This window comes from Ciona robusta, chromosome 3 (genome assembly GCF_009617815.1).
Source record: "Ciona robusta chromosome 3, ASM961781v2".
Classification (NCBI taxonomy): domain Eukaryota; kingdom Metazoa; phylum Chordata; class Ascidiacea; order Phlebobranchia; family Cionidae; genus Ciona; species Ciona robusta.
Genome location: NC_143237.1, coordinates 6,242,734 through 6,265,343, shown reverse-complemented (window position 1 = coordinate 6,265,343; position 22,610 = coordinate 6,242,734). Strand labels below are relative to the sequence as shown.

General features: G+C 34.7%; 3 protein-coding genes across 3 annotated transcripts in view; all 3 read left to right on the top strand.

Moving 5' to 3' along the window:
* Nucleotides 1-7,680, top strand: part of LOC149738608 (DNA-dependent protein kinase catalytic subunit-like) — a 53,005-nt gene extending 45,325 nt beyond the window's left edge. The window contains exons 71-84 of the mRNA XM_089874505.1: nucleotides 155-342; nucleotides 885-1,096; nucleotides 1,166-1,256; nucleotides 1,710-1,904; nucleotides 2,270-2,480; nucleotides 3,440-3,592; nucleotides 4,114-4,229; nucleotides 4,496-4,593; nucleotides 5,074-5,182; nucleotides 5,438-5,490; nucleotides 5,678-5,879; nucleotides 6,058-6,249; nucleotides 6,678-6,820; nucleotides 7,263-7,680. Coding sequence (XP_089730631.1) covers nucleotides 155-342; nucleotides 885-1,096; nucleotides 1,166-1,256; nucleotides 1,710-1,904; nucleotides 2,270-2,480; nucleotides 3,440-3,592; nucleotides 4,114-4,229; nucleotides 4,496-4,593; nucleotides 5,074-5,182; nucleotides 5,438-5,490; nucleotides 5,678-5,879; nucleotides 6,058-6,249; nucleotides 6,678-6,820; nucleotides 7,263-7,464 — 2,165 coding nt within the window. The 3' untranslated portion in view covers nucleotides 7,465-7,680. The remainder of the gene's footprint in view (nucleotides 1-154; nucleotides 343-884; nucleotides 1,097-1,165; nucleotides 1,257-1,709; nucleotides 1,905-2,269; nucleotides 2,481-3,439; nucleotides 3,593-4,113; nucleotides 4,230-4,495; nucleotides 4,594-5,073; nucleotides 5,183-5,437; nucleotides 5,491-5,677; nucleotides 5,880-6,057; nucleotides 6,250-6,677; nucleotides 6,821-7,262) is intronic.
* An 881-nt stretch (nucleotides 7,681-8,561) lies between these two features.
* On the top strand, nucleotides 8,562-13,484 carry LOC149738607 (acidic leucine-rich nuclear phosphoprotein 32 family member B-like). The gene is made up of 7 exons (XM_089874499.1): nucleotides 8,562-8,789; nucleotides 9,833-9,979; nucleotides 10,445-10,564; nucleotides 11,019-11,178; nucleotides 11,939-12,171; nucleotides 12,359-12,446; nucleotides 12,924-13,484. Exons 1-7 carry the CDS (start codon nucleotides 8,724-8,726, stop codon nucleotides 12,989-12,991), a joined length of 882 nt encoding a protein of 293 aa, XP_089730625.1. The 5' UTR covers nucleotides 8,562-8,723; the 3' UTR covers nucleotides 12,992-13,484.
* A 1,447-nt stretch (nucleotides 13,485-14,931) lies between these two features.
* LOC149738606 (organic cation/carnitine transporter 2-like) lies at nucleotides 14,932-22,602 on the top strand. Its single transcript, XM_089874488.1, has 9 exons — nucleotides 14,932-20,209; nucleotides 20,268-20,368; nucleotides 20,461-20,593; nucleotides 20,919-21,022; nucleotides 21,090-21,244; nucleotides 21,311-21,479; nucleotides 21,544-21,676; nucleotides 21,934-22,046; nucleotides 22,101-22,602. Exons 1-9 carry the CDS (start codon nucleotides 20,024-20,026, stop codon nucleotides 22,333-22,335), a joined length of 1,329 nt encoding a protein of 442 aa, XP_089730614.1. The 5' UTR covers nucleotides 14,932-20,023; the 3' UTR covers nucleotides 22,336-22,602.
* Nucleotides 22,603-22,610: the final 8 nt, after the last annotated feature.

Sequence of the window (22,610 nt, the reverse complement as noted above, 5' to 3'; positions counted from 1 at the left end):
GTTCCCCCACTCTACTACATATCTCAACAGGGGGCATTATAAACTAATGTGTACACGCATGTAATAATTCTATAGTTGTCTTATCATGCAAAATATATTAGTAGTAATGATACAATACAAGTGTGGTGTTTCTAACTTCTTATATCATACGCAGCTGAAGGTTTACTCTCACCAACTTTAAAGTCAGTAAAAGTTGAATATGCTGTTACCATGACAACTTATGTGTTACGAGCCATGAGAATCCAATCCGGTGACCTTTCTAAAGCAAGTTGGAGTTTCCCTCGGTTGCTGCAACTCGTTCAGGATTTTAAAGGAAATATTTTGGATTCTTTTATACAAGAGGTAAAGTGTCTTATTTTAGCATGTACTTATATTGTAGTAAAAAAACAGCGCTGTAGCACAGTTGGTTAGTGCGTCTGCCTCCAACCCAGCGGTAATGGGTTCAAGGCTTTTTGCTGCTACCATTGTGGGCGTATGTGTCCTTGGCAAGACACTTAACGGCAATTGCTCCAACCAAGTGGTCACTAATGGGTCGTCCAAATTATCAGCCATACATAAAAAAAATTATTATATCTTTTCCCAAAAACACCTAAATAGTTACATATGTTGAAACTCGGAAGAAGGCATCAAGTGTGTGAAACAGAACACCCATGTTATATTATCTGTCATTGCCCCGCACCCCCCCCCCCCATGCAAAGTTACATAAATTGAGTTTTTATATTGTCCACAGTTTTATTGCAATTCATACACAAATCATACTATGTTATGTAAATCTTAGATGCACTTTTTTAACTGTTTGATCTATTTTGTTATTTTTCAATATCTGCCAAAAACTGCTGATGGCTGTTATTTTTAAAATCTTGATTATTTTTTTTTTGATTTAGTCATCTACTTTACCAAGTTGGATGGTGTTAAGTTGGTTGGGTCATCTAGTGGCATTGTTGGACAGAGACGTAGCACCTGCCGTTCAACCAATACTCACTCGAGTTATGCGGGATTATCCACAAGCGATTGTTTTCCCATTCAAAGCTGCATTTGAAGGATATAAATTTGAAGAAAATGAAGCTGGGAAGAAAAATAAACAATTCGTAAAAAAGTAAGCAATTATTTTTTTTATTTTTTTTTGTTGTTTTTTTTATAGATTAACTGTTTATTTTTTTTAAAGAGTAAAACATCACCTGAAGCAAGAAGTTCCACTGGCTGATGAATTTGTGCGACAATTGAGACGAATATGTCATCCTAGTATTGCGTTTAAAGTAAGAGTTAATTTTTTTGTATTCAGAGACCTACAGTTACGTATGTGGTAACTTATAGGCGGGCACGAGGTGTGTAAAACAGACTGCCAAGTTATAACAAAGGTTGTTGATCTGCCATGTTGGAATATGTCCGACAAAGTGGTAAGCAAGCCTGCCTGTAATCCAGAGGTGGTGGATTCAAGCCTCGTCGCTGCTACCATTGAGGGCGTATGTGTCCTTGGCATTCAACAACAATTGCTACAACCCAGTGGTCACTAATGAGCTGTCCAAATTAACAACCACACATAAAAAATGAAAAAATCTAGATAAAAAAACATCCACAATGTAACATACATGGTAACTCGTAAGCTGGAACAAGATGTATGAAAAGAACACCCGTGTTATAACGGTTGTCGTTTTTCGGCCATGCGAGGATAAGGCAAATTAAATTCATTAATTTTCTTTTTATTTCAGGATTGGAAAGAAGACTTTACCAACTTGTTTTGTTCAAAAGAGACAAGCCGCATGAAACATATTGTGGAAAATTATCAAAACATGTTTAATGATTTCTTTCAGTGTATTCCCCCTGCTGCTTCAGAAGAATCATCACTTTATGGAGATTCTCCAACCTCTGATTCAGTTGGCTTAATATGGGCAAAATTTTCTAAGGTTTTCTAGATTTTTCAAGCTTTTTACTCGGGGTTTTTCATACTATATTCTTAATTTCTTTATATATTTTAAGTCAGAGCTTCTTATTTTCATACTTTGTTGGAAAGCATTCACTTAAACAATTCTACCACAGTTAAGATATAATAACAGTCACTCATTTTTTTATTTTCCAATTATTCTAACTAATAGAGTGTTTTGTGACAGTCGTTTTGTGGCTATACTCTGTGTTTTCGTTTTAACTATTCTTTTATCTTTACTACCATAATCATAGAAAAAAAGTGTCATCTTTACTATTGAATCAAAGAAAAGACAAAAAAAAAGAAAAAAGCCAATATTATTTTAAATCGCTTTAACACAATTTTCAGAACTACAAGGCAAAGATTGAGAGAACATTTGGCGGCCAAACTGGTGACAAACTGTCAAGGATGAATTTAAAACAATGCAGGGGTGAGATCAACAATCTTTATTCGGATATTGAAAAGTTTACCCTTGGAACATCTTCACTTAATGATTACAGTCCATGGTTGGCCAAGTTTCAATCTTTACAGAGGAGCAGCAAAGAACTTGAGGTTCCAGGTACAAAAACTACTTTGATCGTTAGCTGGCGATATCACACGGTACTTAGCGGCTTGTCTATAGCTAAGAAGTAAACTAAATTGAAAAATAAATAATAAAAATAAATACCAATAAATTTACATAACTGGTAACTCGGAAGTGGGCACAAGGGGTGTGAAACATAACATTCATAAGGATAAATATTAAATAAGTGACGTTTATTCATTTATCATTGCTTATTTATTCTTTTGAGGTGCCAAACTTAGATTTATAACATTGGTATTCTGAACCATATGAGGTGTGTTTACACACCTCATACCCATTATCATATATGCTACTTTGTTGGATAGTTTTTCTTTGTATGGCTGACAAATTTGCCCAATGAAACACATGCCCTCAATGGTTGTAGCATCCTTTTTAATACGAGCTTTAATAAACTACTTTTACCAACTATCCTGTTTTTTAATAATCTGATCTTCTTTACTGTTCTCAAAAAGATATCGCAAAATTAACTTCATAATATTTTATGTAACCACTGCATTGCAGGAAATCACTTTCATCCTAAAAATTTTTAACAACTGACTTGTTTTAATTAATCTGATCTTCGTTACTGTTTTCAAAAAGATAAAGCAATATAAATTTCATAAGATGTTATGTAACCACTGCGTTGCAGTAAATAACTTTCATCCTAAAAATTTTTAACATTCTAAAAAATTTTTTGTCCTGTTTTATTTAATCTTTTTTCGTTACTGTTTTCAAAAAGATAAAGCAAAACAAATTTCATAAGATGTTATGTAACCACTGCGTTGCAGTAAATAACTTTCATCCTAAAAATTTTTAACATTCTAAAAAATTTTTTGTCTTGTTTTATTTAATCTTTTTTCGTTACTGTTTTTAAAAAGATATCGCAAAATAAATTTTCTAATATGTTATGTAACCACTGCTTTGTAGTAAATTACTTTTATCCTGATGACTTTTAGGCCAGTATGATGGAAAAAGTCGTCCACTCCTGGAATATCACGCAACAATCACGGGATTTGATGATAGGGTCACGATGATGACATCAATTCGTAAACCATGCAAGATTATTATGCGTGGATCAAATGAAAAAGATTTTGGATTTTTGATTAAAGGTAAAAACCAGATCACATTATTCGAGTTAGGAGTTATATATATTATAAGGTTTTTGTTTGTTATTTAGGCAGTTTTATTGCTGAATCTGACTGATGTTGCCTTTTAAACAGCTTCATTCAACCTAAGCCTCCTTAGGGTTTTTATCTCGTCATTAAAATATATTTGGTGACTAACATTAAACCAAGGGGATAAAATGTTGTAAATACACTTTTTATATCATAAATAATTTTTTTTTATATCGTAAATACACTTTTTTTATATCGTAAATACACTTTTTTATATCGTAAATACACTTTTTATATCGTAAATACACTTTTTTATATCGTAAAACACTTTTTTGTATCGTAAATACACTTTTTATATCGTAAATACACTTTTTTTCTTTGTAAATACACTAATACACAAGTTTTTTTTGCTATTGTAATCGAAGAAACAAAAGCTGCCATTATTAGTAATGTGTTATATATTATTTAAAGCATATTATATCCATGTTTAAGTGTTTTATGTTATTTCTATGCAGGTGGTGAGGATTTACGACAGGACCAACGTATCCAACAAATATTTGTCATTTTTAACCAGTTGTTAGAGTCAGACATGGGGTGTAGGAAGAGAAACTTATCAATGAGAACATACCAGGTAAGCTGGATGGCAACTAAACCAGAAGGTAGAGAGTTTAAGGCTTAATGCTGCTATCAATGGTGATAAAAATGTCCTTGGTCGTTTTTTATTAGTTTATGAATTTATTTTAAAATTTGTTTGAAAAATTACTTTATATTTTTTTATAATTTTACAAGTGCATCTTTAAAGAAGCAAACTCACACATAAGTTTATTAAGATAAATTTATTATTGTATTCAAATTTATCTATTACTTTTTTTTAATTTATCTATTATTGTATTTTAGGTTATCCCAATAAGTTCAAAGGTTGGAATGATTGAATGGGTGGACAATGTGGTTCCTTACATTGAATTTATTTCACAACAAGCAAAAAGAATGAACTGGTAATGTTAACATGTCTCTATCGCTGTGCAATGGTGTGATTAAATAGTTGTATAAATGTATATATATATGTGTGTGTTCTGCTTTCGGCTATTCGAAAAAGTGTATATACCAGTATATGATGCTCTCTGAGGATTACAAATTTTCTTTAAAGCCATCAAGATTTTGTTTATGCACTTTTCTTAAAATCGTGCCAACTATACCTAGTCTATGGTTACTTCATTCACTGTGTGTGACCACTATTCCAAAATCTCTGTGTGAAGAAAACATATGTCAAAAATAGTTTGAATAGTGTTGAGCAGAATGACAATGCTATTACAAACAATTGTGAATTTTGACTTCTAAAAAGTCATTTTTCCTAAAAGGAAAAATTTTTTTAAAGTATACGTTTAACTAGCTGATTCTGCGCATTAAAGTATTTCTTACAGATAGCTCTGTTACAGATTTAAATGCATACAATTTTAACAGTAACTATTTTTTAGCAATTCTTGTATTACTGAACCAGCAAGAACTTGGATTCCAAAGAATATGGTTCAAAAATCTCCTTGCGAAACATATGGAGTGTTAATGCAGCGCGGGAGCTATGCACAGGTTTTATACCAGTAGCGTGTTTTAACAAATCTCGTTTTGTTGCTAATTACCTTCTATAAACAAATTTATGTTATGTATAAAATAAATAATAAAACTGTAGGTTTAGCAGAATCAGACTACCTTTTATTTGACCCTTTGAGCTAATTACTTTTAGCGTCCTTTACACTGTTGTTTTTATTAAGTTCCTTTGCTGTTTTGATAAATTTGGTATTTTCTACTTTATTTGAAGAGATAAATAAAATGTATGTTATGTAGGTAGTGGAGAAATTTAAGAGAGCTGAAAATATGTTGCCATGGGATTTATTCAGGTTTGTAAATATTTTCAAAATCATATGCGTCTGCTGGTGTGCATTTGTTTTCGTTAGCGTAATTTATTTGAATTTTTATCTTTTTTGAAGACATAAGTAAAAAATATATATGTTTTTTTTAGTTTGCAGTTACATGGTGATTTTTCATTTACATAAACATTTTACTTTATCCCATTTTTTAATCCAGGCAAGCCTACATAAGGTTATGTGCGAATCCGGAGTCATTTGTTGCTCTGCGCAAACGTTTCACATCCTCATACGCTGTCATGTGCGTCACTCATTGGTTACTTGGGATCGGCGATCGTCACACTTCTAACTTCATGCTGTCATTGACAACTGGAGAAGTTGTTGGCATCGATTTTGGTCACGCCTTTGGTTCGGCAACAGAGGTGATTTGTTGCTAGTTTTGTTTTATGCTTTTTATTTATTCTTTTTTTAAAGTCATCTTAGGTCAAAAGCCTTTACTTCTTATAAAAAAAAGTCAATTTTTATTCGTCAGATATTAATCTATATACCAAATCATGACCTACGACGAGTAAAGATTCAAACTTAAAATTGTATACCCAGGCTCTTTCTGTGCCAGAATTGGTTCCATTCCGTTTAACAAACCAGATCATCAACCTGCTGTCACCACATTCAGCCATTCATGGCGAACTTCGCCATGTTATGGTTCGATGCTTATCTGCTCTCAGATCTCGTACGGATACAATTCTACCGCTGTTGGATGTTTTTGTAAAAGATCCTTCTGTGGATTGGGCAGTACGATAAATTTTATTTTCTATTTGTCCAACATATTATTATTTATTTCCTAATTTGGAACTCTTAAAAAGGCAGTCCACGAAAATGCATATTTGTATATAGATAAAGATGCCTAAATTTGATATCATTTTTTATTTAACTTTTCTGGTACCTTTAGAGTTAGACCTTATTTAAGTAACTGTATGACTCCATCTACATACTTTTTTTCATTGGTATGCCCTTTTAAATTAGGAAAGTAAATGCAGCAAGGTTTTGTTTTATACACACATATGCAGTCCAGTATTTCTAAAATCTTGTTTTATCAGTGGTATAGGATTTGATATTAAACTGAAATACATAAAATGCTTTTATATTGCTTTTTAATTTGTAAAATTCATGGTTTCCATCACATCACACTAGCTGTATAAACTTATTCAAAAAATCTTCAGAAATTTGGAAAACGAAGTCGTGATCAGGACCAAAGGTACTCCAATAGTGATGTAGAGTCATCTGATAGAGTTTGGTATGCCAGGAGGAAAATGGCACTCACCAAAAAGAAACTTGAAGGAGAAAATCCTTCATCCATAACATGGTGGGTTTATTTAATCTGGTTAGATCTGACATGTGTTTCAGGTACCTGGTTTGCATCTGGCATGACTTTTATATATAAGATATGCCATTAATTACATCTGTTTTTATTAAATACAACTTAATATGTCTTAACTTGTATTGTAATGTGGGTTTAGCAGCCACGCTTTTATCTGGCACTTTTGTTCAAGTAGTTTTTACCTGCAGCAATTATGTAACACTGTCATTTTGTTGCTAATTCCCTTCTCTTTGTCGATGTATTAACTAACTTGATCTTCTGTATCTAAAGAGATAAATAAAAAAAATAAGCTATTCAAATGAGCTATCTATCATTTTATGTTGAACTAATATGATGTCCATGTAAAATTTTACAACAATAACACACCATTTAATATCAAGTATTGGTAAATTTACAAAACTATACTTATTTGTGTTTATTTTTTCAGTGATGAATTGAACCACAATAGCACAATAACAAAGTTTAAGAAGTCGTACTGCTGCATTGCATCTGGGGACACTAAAAATATAAGATTTCTAATGCCAAAATCGGGACTTAGTGTCTCAGAGCAAACAGACTGTTTATTGGATTTGGCAACCGATCCCAATGTGCTTGGTCGAATGTGGGTTGGGTGGAAGCCTTGGATTTAAATAGAAATTTTGGATATTTCAAACATCCTATGAGTTCACATTTGTATAGACAAAATACATTTTTTCAGTAAATTTTGGATCACATTAGCTCTACTAGTCTTTTAACTGTTAGTGGTATAGTTATTATTTCAATAACTAACTCATCCAAACTTCAAGGTTGATTTTAATGGCCTTGTATTAGTTTCGTTTTATACAAACATGACCAATATTTTGCAAGCTGTTGTGTGTATTTTTGTGTAAATCAAATTTGATTGCTTGGGATAAAATGTAGTTATCTTAGTGAAAAAACAGGTAGGATTGGCTATTAAACTGAGCACAAAATATTTGTAACCTTAGTCAGAAAAAATCTTGTTGATGGTTTTTAACCTAGGTTTATTGGAACAATTAAAGTTTAGCAAGGGTTCCCAAATAGCTTTTTGCTTAAAAGTTATGTAATGAATGCGAGGGTCTACATACTAGAGTAAATGCTCAAGGAATTAACAATGCGACTATGGGCTTACTAACTATTGCCTTAAGTGACAAGCAAGACAAACAAAAAAGTTTTGCAAATAGTAACATGGAGTTATGTTGCAGTAACGTTTTAAAGATCAAATGCAGGAATGTTATTTTATGTAACAGTTCAAAATAAAGAAATGGCATAGATTTACAAATTTCAGTAAAACTGTATGTGTAACATGGTTATATAGCAGGAACAGGTGAATAATTAAGTTAAGAGGTCAGAAAGTGGGAAGACGTGTGACAATTAAAGTAATGAAAGTTTACAGGGTGCTCCTTGGTCAGTAACATTTTTATATAAATTTAGCAAACTTAAATGTATATCCACGTCTACTGTATGCAGAAATCATGTTGCTGGTTAATTTATAGGTTATGGGGAAGTTAAAATCCTGTAAACTCGTGTTTACAAATGCTGTTTACAGGCACTATACGATTTATGAATGCCCAGGTAACTGGCTATGGCTTCTTATGCTCGAACGGGCACTGCTTTAGTCACGTGTTCTGGTCCGTCAATTTGATTGGTCTCCCCGCCTTCTCCGCACGCGCAATCCCTCTAGTTCTGAGTGTGCTAGCGCGCGTCTTTGTTACGGCACACACAATACGTTGTACATGCGCACAGGCACTGTCGATGAACGAGTGTAGTTTTTGCACTGCGCGTGGTAGATTTGGTACCTAGTCGGTTGATTAGAAATCGTCTTCATATCAAGCTTAATTTGCGGTCAATTCAGCTGGAACTTGACCTGCATTGAACTTGTGAGTGTTATATGTCATCTGCTGGGGAAATGTTAAAAAGAATACAGTTAGAAAGCCGAGGCAGACAGCCAGAGCAGGTAAGATTACAATTTTAAGGCGAAAATCGTGTACTACAAAAATAATTTTATTTGAATAGTTTAAAATACATGTTATTTAAACATTTAATAAGTAATTTTGTCCGAAAATTGTGTTCAAACTCTCTGCATTTAAACTGTGGCAAGCCGTTATATTTTGATTTTGTGGCATATGCGTGACAGTTTACGCATCGAAATTGTTTTGTTATTACACATTACCGCTTTGAACTTATGTACTTTGTAAAAGCGGCGCGTGTTTTTGTGTACCTGTTTTTTTATCATGATCGGTTTCGTTTGGACACCGTTTTGTAATATTTGATTAATTTGAACATATTGCGTATATGTCTTGTTAACATTTTTTACCACGCTTTAAAAAATGGTGCGTATTATCAGCGAGTTATTTATTTTTCCAATTACCCTTTCCATCGGCGTTTAAGTTATATTATTGACAGGTAGTAGTTTAATGCAGAAATGTTAAACGCTGTATTGATCCGAGGGTATAGAAAGTTCTTTATTTTGATCGTCCTACTACGTTAATTGTCTTCGCTTCTGAGTAAGCCACACGCGAGGTGTTGTACTTAACGGTAACTGTTTTTGAACGAAAAACAGGGCCTGTTGTATACACCAACCTAAATACACGTCCACGAATCGTTATATTTTGTATCGCGCTATATATTGAAGCGTATTTTACGTTTATAAGAACCGAGGCATTGATTTTCAATGACTGATGTTTTTCTAGTGCTGCCCGTGTGACGTCACGGCTGCTTCACGCGCGCAGTCTTGTTCCGCCTGACTTCGATATTGTTCGTAGTCGTCACGTGACAGCGAGAAAGGAAAGCGCCTGCCACTTTGCTAGTATAGCGCTGTAACGTACTCCCTGCTATGTGATTGCGTCTAGCATTGTTCCAAAATGAAAAAGTACACGATTTCCTTCTTAGCATAAGCCAAGAACAACACGTCTGCACTGCTTCGTTTAATGCAGGCCTAAACAACATTACATATATATATATATAACAGTTATTATTATTATTTTTGCTTATTTTTAGATTGAAGATTTGATTTTGGATAATTGTCGCAGCGCTGGTGAACCAGAAGGACTGACAGATGAATTCACATCCTTAAAAAAACTTTCCATGATAAACACTGGCATTACTTCATTAAAAGGATTCCCAGCTTTACCTGCTTTAAAGAAGGTCCTTTTACTAAACTTTATCAGAAAAAAAAAATACTAATTTAAATGTTTGTAACTCATTTTCTTCCCTACCAATTTAATTATTAATTTAAACTAAACCAAACACTTTAAGATTTGTTTTTTTAATTTATTTAATGCACTGGTGTATACACAGTTCAATCAAATCAAATAACAAACAAAGAAATATATTCTGTAATGTTTGCCTAGACTACTTACAAACCAGGTTAAAAGGCGTACCGCCTCTAAAAAGTTGAACACCACTGTTATGAAAGCCATTATATATTGTTATTTAGTTTTAGTTTTTGTATTTAGTTTAACTCTTTTGTGTGAGGTTTCATTAATTAAATAGGTTTATTTGAGCACAATGTAATTTTCATATATAAAAACAATCTTTGTTTCACTTTAAACTTTGTTTACTAGACACTTGAGTATCTAATCTTAACTATTTTATATATCTTTAAAACAGTTGGAATTAAGCGACAATCGTATTTCTGGATCCCTTGCCTGCCTTAAAGGTTGCACATCTCTTACACATTTAAACCTTAGCGGGAATAAAATAAAGACAATTGAGGCACTCCAACCACTGGTATGTATTCTTCACTTTTGCAACTTGATATTCCACTGGATTGTGCAACTCACTCTGGTCAATTTAATCATTACACTTGGATATCCATTTATCACATTTTTCCTCTTTTCTTCAACACATTTTAAAAGTCAGTTACAAATTGGTTTAATTTAAAATGAGACCTGAATATGTTTCACAGCATACAGCTTAGAATCCTGTTTTTATCTTTTTACCAGAGAGTGTCTTTATTTTTCTTTGTTACTTTTAATATATAAGTGATTCAAAGTAAGAATTTTCAACACAAAAATATTTGCATATTGTTTCTTATTTTAAAAAAATGCAAACTAGAAATTACGATTATGAAAATTGCTATACCAGTTTCAAGTGAAACAAATTTTTGACCAAATTTGCTTTAACAGTCTTTCTACAAAAACCACCAACAATATCAAGTTAACCTTTGTTTATTTATCTTCAGTCTGAGCTTCCACTGCTGACTTTACTGGATCTCTTTAACTGTGAAGTTACTAAGTTTCCTCGCTACAGAGAAAATGTCTTTGCACTTCTGCCGAACTTGAAATATTTGGATGGTTTTGATGCGAACGACACAGAAGCTGTTGATTCTGATGATGAAGAAGGTAGGATTGGAATCTCTGTTTATTTTAAGGGACGTATTAACGAAAATTGAATATGGATGCCCAAATTTTATCTAAAGGTACCACTAAAATGCGACAATGCTTGGGATTTTCAAAGAAAAAACTTTGATCGTTTCTAGTTTCTAAACTACTGAAGAATAACAGTTTTTACTCTTAACAGTTGAATTTGCGGTTTTGGCACACTTTTTTCACTTCAGAAGCTGTTTTGTTGTTTGATTCTTGGTGGTACCTTTATATCACACATGAGAATTTCTATTCACATACAAATTTATATTTTTTATTGGAATGCCAGTTAAAGCTTGTACTTGCTGCTATGTTTTAGTTCACTGTACATTGGGGTCTCAGTGAGGACTTCCACCTCATTTAGTTCTTGAAGTTTGCTGTTAAACTGTAAAGTGATGTATCTCGCTGTGGCAAAGTGGTTATATATTTGAGGTGTATAAACACCCGTGTTATAAAGACTATCGTTTCCCGGCCACGCGAGGATAAAAGTAAGTTACGTATACATATACATGACAATAAAACCACTACACATCCTACCTCATAGTAGGTACATCACCTCTGGGGTGGAGAAAACCATGTATAAACCTAAACAATGCCACCTTAGTGTGCCCTTGTGTTCGTTGGCAAGACACTTAACATTACCAACTCCATCGCAGTAATCCCCTATGGGTTGTCCAAATTGTCAGTCATCAAAAATAAAAAAAATATTTTATCAAATTTTTATTTGTTTTAAATTCAGGTTCGGGTGATGAAGAAGAAAACGGAATCGACGGGAACCATGTTGAAAATGGGGAGGAAGAGGACGATGAAGATGACGAGGATCAGGAAGATGGAGAGGAAGATGATGATGAAGAAGATGGGGTTCCTGTTAACGAGGATTCAAGGAATTCTGTGGAGGATGAAAGTGATGCGGGATCGGATGAAGAAGAAGAGGAAGTTGGTCTCGCTTACCTAGATGGTGATGATATTGAAGTAAGTTGAACTTGGCTGTGTTAACAGTTATTTAATATAAACTTGGAGAAATATCTCATTAATTTAACTTTTTTGTTTATTTTAAAATTTAAATTTTTTTTCATTTATTTTTCACACATTTTTTTTATTTATTTAATTTGACACAAAAAAAATATGTTTTATTTAATCCGATCTTGGTAATCTCCAGGATGAAGATGATGATGGGGATTATGATGGGGAGGAAGAAGAGGAGGAAGAAGAAGATGATGATATTGATGAGGAGGAACAAGGAGCAGGTATGTCACTTTTAATGTGGGATTTTATTTATTGATCGCTTATAAGAAGATAAAGGAGAAATTTACTTAAGGTAATTGCTAAAAGCCATTGGTCAATAATGGGTTGTCCTACTTGTCCAAGTTGAAAAGCATACTGATGGAATCATTTTTTATATTTCTTTAAATAAAATAAGGAACCAGGTGATCACAAGTTGCATTAATATTAATGTCTTTAAGAATGACCTTTAGAATGCAAAAAAAAGCACCTGGAAGTTTGGGTAATGGGCAGAATCTGGCCTATATAGAGGTCCTTGTTAAGGGTCTAACATGTATGGAATAGAAAGAGGGCACAGGCATGTGAAACAGAAAACAATGGTTATAATAATTCTGGTTGGTTTAGAATAAGCAGAAGTCAAGAATGAGAAGGTTCTGCAATAAGAATTTACCCTAAAGACCTATTTTCCTCATTACTGATGTAATGTTTCCTCTCACTTTTAGGTGAGAGCTCCCGAGGAGTAAAAAGGAAACATGAGGAGGAGGAGGAGGAGGGAGGAGAAAATGAGTGATAACCACTCACTAGTTTGTGTTTCCTACACAAGGAACTTACGCCACAAGCCCTGTCGAAAAAAACAATAATTTCGTTACCCGATGTAAATGTACTTCTTGTCAATTCTCCAGAGCCGTAGATGCCACACTTTATCCACACACTGCGCCACAAGTTGCAGAACTTGTTTATTTTCTGTTGTCTCGTTCTTATTCATGTCATTGCTTCTGGTGTTGTTATGACACAACTTTTCGACCGCCAGACAATCTTTGAGTTTAGAAATAAGCAACAAAAGTTAAATTAAAGCGACAGTTTTTTTTACAAATTAGGTTCCGAAAATAGTTAAATGTCCGAATGTGTTCATTCCATTGTGCAGCACTAAACTTATTGACAGGCAACACTGCGTTTTTTACATCTTTCTAATGTTGGCAATGCTTCGTTCAAGCGTGTCTCTCTTTTACATTTTGTCAACAATTTTTATAATACTGAGGAAAATAAATGAAGGCGCCCACAAATTTACTCTGGTACATTGAATTCTGGCAAAATGCAACTACGTCGCACGTAAAATACCCGCAATTTTTGTGGGTATTTTATGGGTATGCGGGTATATTTGGTGAGCATCGAACTAGGGACATTATAATCTGTTCCCACCCGCTTTTATGGTTAGGTCACCATTTCCACTTCTACATCGATCTGTCGAAATAACTAATAACGTCTGAAGATAAATCCGCACAACGATTGACGCTTGTTTAAAACTGAGAGTTTGTAGGCGGCTCGCATACAAAGTACTTCTTTTATACCTTATTGGGCACGTTGTAGGTCATACAGATCCCTTTTGAACACGTAAGTGGTCATATGGTCCGGCACCGTGGCTCAGTGGTTTAGGCGCCTGCATCGGGAACCAAAGTGTCCCCGGTTCGATGCTCGATGGCGGTACTAACACTGATCGGCGTATGTGTCCTTATTGGGCAAGACACTTAACGGACATTGCTCCAACCCAGCGGTCACTAATGGGTTGTCCAAATTAACAGTCATATACAGGAAAAACAATTACCCACAAAGTTGCATATATGTGGTGACTCGCTGCCCAGACGAGGATAAACATTCTGTGGTGCGTCCGGTTGTGACGTTGTGAGTACGAGTTCGCAGAAATAGTCTGCAGATGCTGGAGTCTTATATACGGGTCAAGAATCGGGACAAAAAACGGAACTTGGTCGGAACAGAGAACGAGTTCGCAGAAATAGTCCGCAGATTGAGTCCCACGGGTCAAGAATCGGGACAGAAAATGGGACTTGGTCGGAACGCTAGAGTCGGAACATGTACAAAGAACTTCGCTACCGCTAGCACGTCACTTCCGGGCGTACAAGGGTGTTGGGGTAATGGGCCAAGTCTGGCCTAAATCCCAGGTCCTCACGGACCTCACCCATACAGAATAGAATAGAAGTGGTCATATGAATCCCTTTTCGTCGAACAGTTGGTCTTGTTGAGCACGTAAGTGGCCACATATATCCTTTTTCGTCAAACAGTTGGTGAGCACGTAAGTGTTCACATAGATGCTTTTTTATCTTTAAAAAAAAATGCATAACTAGCATTTAATTAACGATTACTTTCCCGTTTGGAAAAAATGATTAATCCAAAATGTACCTTAAATCTTAAGTAAATGATTTCACTTTATAAAATATTTCTAACCAAGCATAGATTTATAAACCATAGAGCATACAATCGCCTAATTAGCAAATAACAAGGATTATTTTTTTGTTTGTTTATTTAATGCAAATGTTTCCCAAAACAACGTTTCTATGAAATTCTTATTACCTATTCTGGTACCCTGTGCCCTCTGGCTATTAAGCTAGTAAACAAAAACTTTCGATAAGAACCGATTATTGAGCACGTTAGTGGTCATATATATTTTTCGTCGAACAGTTGTTCTTGTTGTTGTTTTTGGACGACTTTTTTCCGCACTTACCTCAATTTTCAATTCTAGCATTTATTCTCTTGATTGAAATCAAATCATAATATATATTTATAATTTTTAGACTGAATTTTCAGATTTAAAACCACACGATGAGCGATTAATTAACGATTACTTTCCTCATGCACTTTACATAGCGGGAACACTGTCTGGCAGTTTGGCGGGAAACGACGGCACGTGTCGTATCCACACAACGATTCACGACTGAATCAAACTATTAGCATTTAAGTGGGGACGCATTAAATGCACTACTCTTATACCGTATTATCATTAATCGTAATTGAAACATTATTTTTAAATTAACATCATATGATTAATATTACCTTATAACATTACCTAATTACTGCGTGATCACGGTTTGTCAAAATTCATGAAAACAAACGTTTTTAAGCGACGACAACGTTAACTAGTGTAAGTTCATATCACTATCAAGGCTAAGGGATATTATTTCGCAGTAGAGGTATAAATTATTGGATTGAAAGTAAACCTTTTCAAGTTTGGCAAAAAAAAACTACAAAACTACAATGTGGAAGGAGATGGTGCAATTGGACCTACTCGGGTTTATATGACTTTGGTACCTGGTGTATCATCATACAAGCTGTATCAGTCATTCCTGTTGAAAACTAAGTTAAAAAAGTGCCGAGTCAGCATAATCTGGTATGTTGCTTTTCGTTGTTATGCTCCTTTATTTCGGTACGCAAAATCTACCTACGTGCATTTTAGCAACGCAAAAGTCTTATATGTTAGATGGAGAAGGCTCGTATGCAATGTTTCTGATTATACTCAGAACGGAGCAAATACTATAGGGTGGGGTAAGATGGGACACCGCTAACACAGCATTTCCGAGTATGGTGATCGTGTTTTAAACAATTAACAGTGGTCTATATGGGAGTCGTGAGGATACGGTTTTATAAATATTTAAATGCTTTTTGTTTACTACCCAATAGGATGAGAAAATAGAATGAAAGGTGTCCCATCTTCCCCCAACCTACTATATATTTCTTAACGCGTGCTGGTGGGACAGCGTCAGTACTTTATTCAGCACACTGGTGTCTCCGAAACCACAAGGAACCACTGGGGTAGAGCAGTTTTTCCTAACCCTTTTGGCCCGAGATTGTTTTTCGTAATTTTTCACTTTTAGACCAGTTCTCACTTAATTAAGTTTTGCAAGAAAACCCTTAAGTGATGTGCCCTTAGACAGACAGATATACTTACAATGGTAGCAGCGTCAATCCTCGAACGCTAAACTCTTTTATTTCTACTTTTTGAACTATAAACTAACTTCCTCAGGTCATTGATTTTTTATTAAGAGACCAAGTTTGTAAATTAAAGGTTAATATACTGTATAATAATATAATTTAAATGCCATTATTGGTATGTGCTATATTTGACCATGCGTGTTGTAGTGCGGTACATGGCTATATACTTACCGAACTGTTATTCCACTCGCAGAGCATGCGACTCGCATATCAGTAAAAGTAAACAAATTGGCAGGCGTCAATTCTCCAGTAGGTAACGTTGTACCAGCACATGCTGCGTATATGTTTATATAAAGCTTTTTATTTGTGATTTTTTGTTTAGGCCTATATGAGGCCTTATTTATATTGATATAACGAACTTTACTATGCCAAATAAATGGGACGAGAAAATAGAATAAAAAGGTGTCCTATCTTACCCCAACCTACTATAACTATATTATATTGTCATTGTCGCCGTTATTAAAAAAAACATATTTAACGTTTCAAGTATTCGTACCACATAAAATAAAAGCAAAAACGATATGACTTTACGCATGATGCTCATGCATGCTGGTCGCCGATTTCTTACATTATGAAAATGGTTACATGGAAACTGTGTAAATTAGCTGCACTTTGTACATTGTACACCAGACAGCATGTTCCCTTTCCGGCATCGTGATCCTTAACGTTTTTCTTTTTCCAGTGTTAATCGTATGTTTCAGTTATAGTTGTGCTGAGCGGCTGTATATTCTGTTGCAGCCATAGGCAAATTCTAACTCAGAGCATATACAAATATATACGCCAAAGACAGAAAAAAAAAATCAATTTTAACGTTTTAGTTTTTCAGTTTAGAAGTTTGTTGAAGGAACTGGTGCATAGCTGGTTTTATTTTTTCAGTGTCGGGATATATTTGTTCTGACCGTTGAAATTGTACCGGCCGCTATTATTGCGCATGCGCCGCATAGCCACTGCGCAGTAGACTGAGCATGCATGAACAATCACCAACAAAGTTACATTCGTGGTAACTCGTAAGCTCGCGCGAGGTGCGAAACAAACACCTGTGTTATAACGACTGTCGTTTTCAGGCCACGCGAACCTAAAAAAATTGCAATTTGGAACAAATTTAGGAATGGTATTTGTAAAAACAAGTGCATTATGTCTTTACAACTATTCGTTAAACAAGGCTTGTATCCGTTACAACCACTTGTGTATTTGATTAGCGCTCTGATGAGCTATATCGCGCACGTTTTCCCACAGTTTGACAGGTTGCGGTAAAATTTTTTGTTCTGCTTATTTGTTTCTGGTTATAACATGCACGTATAAAAAAGAAAAACCTGTTTTCAAGTGGTTTTGCTTAAAAAAATGCAGTCCTAGATATATTGCAATCATAGTTTGGCTTCTTAATTAAAATCGGCTTTGTTTTTAAAACGCGGCATAATGACTTGCTACTTAAATGTGTACGGTTTCGCGAAATTGTCTATGTTAATATTTCTTGAGGATTACGTTCGATAGCTTGATACTGGCACGCGCCTAATGATCTACTGCTACGTTCGTATAGTTTACGTAGAACAGTAGCAGTGTAATTCGGCTATTTGATGCTCGGAAGGAAGAAAGTGATGACACCTGCACAGGAAATATTATTTCCGGTGGTACTTATTGTCTTGTTATTGTATTGTTCTATTCCTTGGGAAAAGAAATATATAGGAGGTTAATGACGGGCTTCTCTAAAACACGCAATCTACGCAATCTACACAATCTACGCAATCTTCTCTGAAACACGCAATCTACGCAATCTACACAATCTACGCAATCTACGCAGTCTTGTTTTGTCAAATTAGTAAACCAAGTTTTTTTAATAAATAAATATATATATTAATTAACTAAATATGTCCTAAAATAAAATAAGGCAATCTATTGAATTAACACATAGCGCCACCTTTCGGTCAAGTCACGCAATCTACACAATCTAAGATATATACATAATCTGCACAGGCTAATTTTGTTTAAAAAATAACCAAGTTTTTTAAAAATAAATTTATTTAACTCCTAACACCATGACCCTACATAAAAAAAAAACAATAAAAAAATTCAACAAAATGTTCCGACAGCGGAAATCGAACCCGTGCTACATAATTGCAAAATCAGAACTTTAACCACTAGACCAGAGCGTTTATATACGGACTCTGCACTAGACTACCTAGCAAATTGAAAAAACCGTTGAACGACTTTTAAACATAAAGTTGACGTTTGATGACGTTCAGCTGCAATGCATACTTTAAATTTGTCGTTAACTGTCTACCGTGTTGTTCTGTAGATTGAGTTGATATTCTGAGTATACCACAGTTAAATGACAGATAAATTTATTTAAAAAGACTTGGTTAATTTTTTAACAAAATTAGCCTGTGCAGATTATGTATATATCCGATTGTGTAGATTGCGTGACTTGACCGAAAGGTGGCGCTATGTGTTAATTCTATAGATTGCGTTAGTTTAGTTAGAACATATTTGGTTAAATAATATAATTATTTATTTAAAAAACTTCGTTTACTAATTTGACAAAACAAGACTGCGTAGATTGCGTGTTTTAGAGAAGATTGCGTGTTTTAGAGAAGATTGCGTGTTTTAGAGAAGATTGCGTAGATTGTGTAGATTGCGTGTTTTAGAGAAGCCCGTTAATGACTGCGTGTCTGCCTATTGTCAATCTGTAGTATTATTTTATTCATTACAAAGTATTTAACACATTTTCACAATCGGTGTCTATAGTAATTCCACATGTCGGCGGTCGCCATTTCGAATTTGCTGTATTTACCGCACTAATGTATAGGAAGTAATTGACTGCGCGGCTGCCTATTGACAATTTGTAGTAACATTTTGTTCCTTACGAAGCAATTACCACATTTTCACAATTGGTGCATAGTAAATCTTAGCACATTTGGTGTACAATGATTTCGCGCTCTGAGATCACTAAGCCATATATGTATAAAGTAAATGAATGAGCGTCTATGTTGGCTATATTGTCAGTTAAATGCATTTGTAGTATTGTCTAATTAAATCCTCGCGAAACATTTTTTTTCGTACAGCGACGTAATAATAATTAGCACATTTTTTTTCTGACAGCGATCCATTTAATTAAAAAAAACACAACTATTTTTGTTTTGTTTTGAAAACACATTGTTATATATAGCGACGTAATTAAATCTAATGAAGCGCATTGTGGTATATATATTTATATATTTGCCTTTTTGAGATATAACATTCATCCATTCATTTATTACGCGTCACAGCACAAACTGTTTATAAAGTGAAAAATGAAATAGACGTGGAAACCACATTCACAAGAGAGTCGGTGTGGCTTATTATGTATTAAGTAAAGGCATGTGTAGAAACATTTTGTTTTATTCCTTATGGTAAGTTTACGTATCAGCAATAAATAAAACACATTATTGTACAGCGACATAACTAACGCTCTTTTGTTTTAAATCGACGTAAGATTAAACAGTAACACTGTTCCAGAAGCTCACGAGCTCACGCTGCTTTTTATTTAGGTGTGTCGTTACTTATAAAACCTTTGTTGACAATCTCCATATGATAACCCACGCGCCACAACAAACCATAAAAGCCAGACACTGAATTACACTTTCGCGTATATGCTCACGACTCCCATAGACCGCTGTTAATTGTTTAAAACAAAATCAAGATATTTGGATATTATATGTGCTAAATGTGTCCCATCTTCCCCAACCCACTATATAATATATAAAATCAGAAATATTCTAAGACGTCACAAACATAGTGATCTTATAATTAAGATACGATTTTGGCTTGCTTAGTTAGGAAAGAACTGATGGATCAATTTGCTGAAACCCTGGACAAAATTGGTTCGTTTGGCAAGTACCAACTATTCATATGCGGTTTGCTAGCTTTCAGCACTATACCAAATGGATTTCTTGCAATGGTGCCCGTATTCTCACAAAACACTCCGCAACATTACTGCCGAATTCCGCAACTCGAAGAACTAGCTACACAACAGGTAACGAACATAGTTGTGATATAAAAAACTACTGAACATCAATTGCGTTTCATGGCAGAATATTTCGCGGAACTCAACTGAATACCAAACTTGGTTGGATTTCAGTTTGCCTTCGGAAAAGAATAAGAAGGGTGTTTTCGCTAAGACCCAATGCAAGAGGTATGAAATATGTAGCACATATGTGTAAAACACGAGATCAAATGGCAAAATTTTTCGATCATTTTTATCTATCAAGAATACCTTTTTTACAGATACAGTGACATTGGTTTCACATGGAATGGAACATCAGCAATTCCAATGTACACTAACAACAGTAACCGTGTTATAATAGATTGCAACCATGGATGGGTATACGAAAGTGATAGAACAACTCTTGCTACAGAGGTAGTTGGTTTCACCCACAAAGTAACATACTTGGTAACTCATAAGCTGGCACGGGTGTATGCAGTGGCGCAGGCAGAAAAAATAAGGAGTGTAGTTTTAATCAAAAAATGTTTTTTTTTTATTTATTTTTTTTTGGGGGGGGTCACGACCCTCGAAAGTCTCCCCTGGCTGCGCCACTGGGTGTATGATACAAAACACCCGTGTTTAACGAATGTCGTTTTCCGGCCGCGCGAGGATAAAATAAGTTACATTCATTCTTTCATTCATTTTCATTCATTCAGTGGTAACATGAGTTTCTATTTTACCTTACGTTGTAATCATTCAGTGGGACATCGTATGTGAAGATGCATGGCTCTTACCTCTCACGACAACAGTCTATATGTTTGGGGTTTTACTTGGTTCGTTTCTAAGTGGAATATTTTCCGACAGGTTTTGTATAACCCACGTATAGGCCTACTTGTACGTATGGTTGTAGTGACCGATTTTTGTTTTACAGATACGGCAGAAGGCCAACTTTCCTACTTGGTACTGCAGCAATGTACGTGTGCATTGGTTTGAACAGTTTTTCTGTAAACATTTACATGTACATTGCGACATTTTTTGGATGTGGTATTACGGCACTGATCAATTATATGGCTGCCTTCGTTTTAGGTCGGTGAAGTTTTTAAAGATGTAAAACTGGGTTGTCAAAAAAAAATAATAATAATTTCTTTATAGCAAGTGAAATAATCCATGTTTCGAAGCGGTCCTTGATTGGGAGTTTGGAAAATGGTGGATTTTCTGTCGGATATATGATCCTGGCACCAATTGCCTACTTTATCCCGGGCTGGCGGTGGCTTTTTAGAGCCCAATCACTTTTCGGGTTAATATTTATTCCATACTATTGGTGAGTACATACATAGTGCAAAAATGTTTCACGTTTTATTTAAGTGATGATTTGCATGCATTAGGTGGTTACCGGAGTCTCCTTTATGGTTAATGTGCTCGGGCAAGGTTGAGGAAGCGATGGTAATTATGCGCAAAATTGCAAGAACCAACGGCAAGACAGTTGAAGACGACGACTTGAAGAAGTCATTACTTATGGTGATAAGTATAGTATAGTAGGGTGGGGAAAGTTATGACACCTTTTTATTTTCTCGTCCCGTACGGTGGTAAACATAGATTATTAAAATAATTATAAATCTGTAGCTTTACGACTCTCATAGACCAATGTTAATTGTCGAAAACACGATCATGATATTTGGTTATTATGTGCTAAAGGTGTTCTATCTTACCCCACAGTAGTACATCATGTCTCGCCTTTCAACATATTAGTGTACGTAATATTTGCTGCTTTGTAGAACTCTGACAAAACGGAAAAGTCCGAGGAAAGAGTTGTCGAAAAATTTACTTACTTAGACATGTTGAAACGTTCAAGTATCCGTAAACGATCTTTGGTTATGTTCTATATTTGGTCAGTATTAAACGCGAAACTCAAGACCTAAAACTAACTACTTTATCTTTAAAGGTTTATAGTGTCCATGGTTTACTATTGCATCAGTCTGAATACCTCAAATTTGGGTGGAAATATGTTTATCAACTGTTTCGTGGCAGCAGCTGTGGAAATTCCTTCCTACGTGATATCCTGCTTTTCTGTGGAATTATTTGGAAGACGTTGTGTGCTATCATCCTTTCTGTGCATTAGTGCAGTTGCACTCGGAATTTCGCCATTTTTAAAATCAGGCAAGAAACCCCCCTTTTAATCATAATTAAGTCTCCCGTTTACCTTTGGTATAAAGACTGACTGTATTTTCCTAATTACCATGTTTTTAGTATTTTTCAACCCACCGTAAGCACATTTTGCTTCGTTGATTTATAGACCCTTGTCTCTGTAATCGAAGGGACAAATTACATATAAAGGGATCTTTACTTTATTTTTAAGTAGAGTGGGAGAATATGGGACACATTTTCATATTATTTTTTTGTCCCATTTTATTGTAAACAAAGAACATTCAAAGATTTATAAAACCGTACCCCT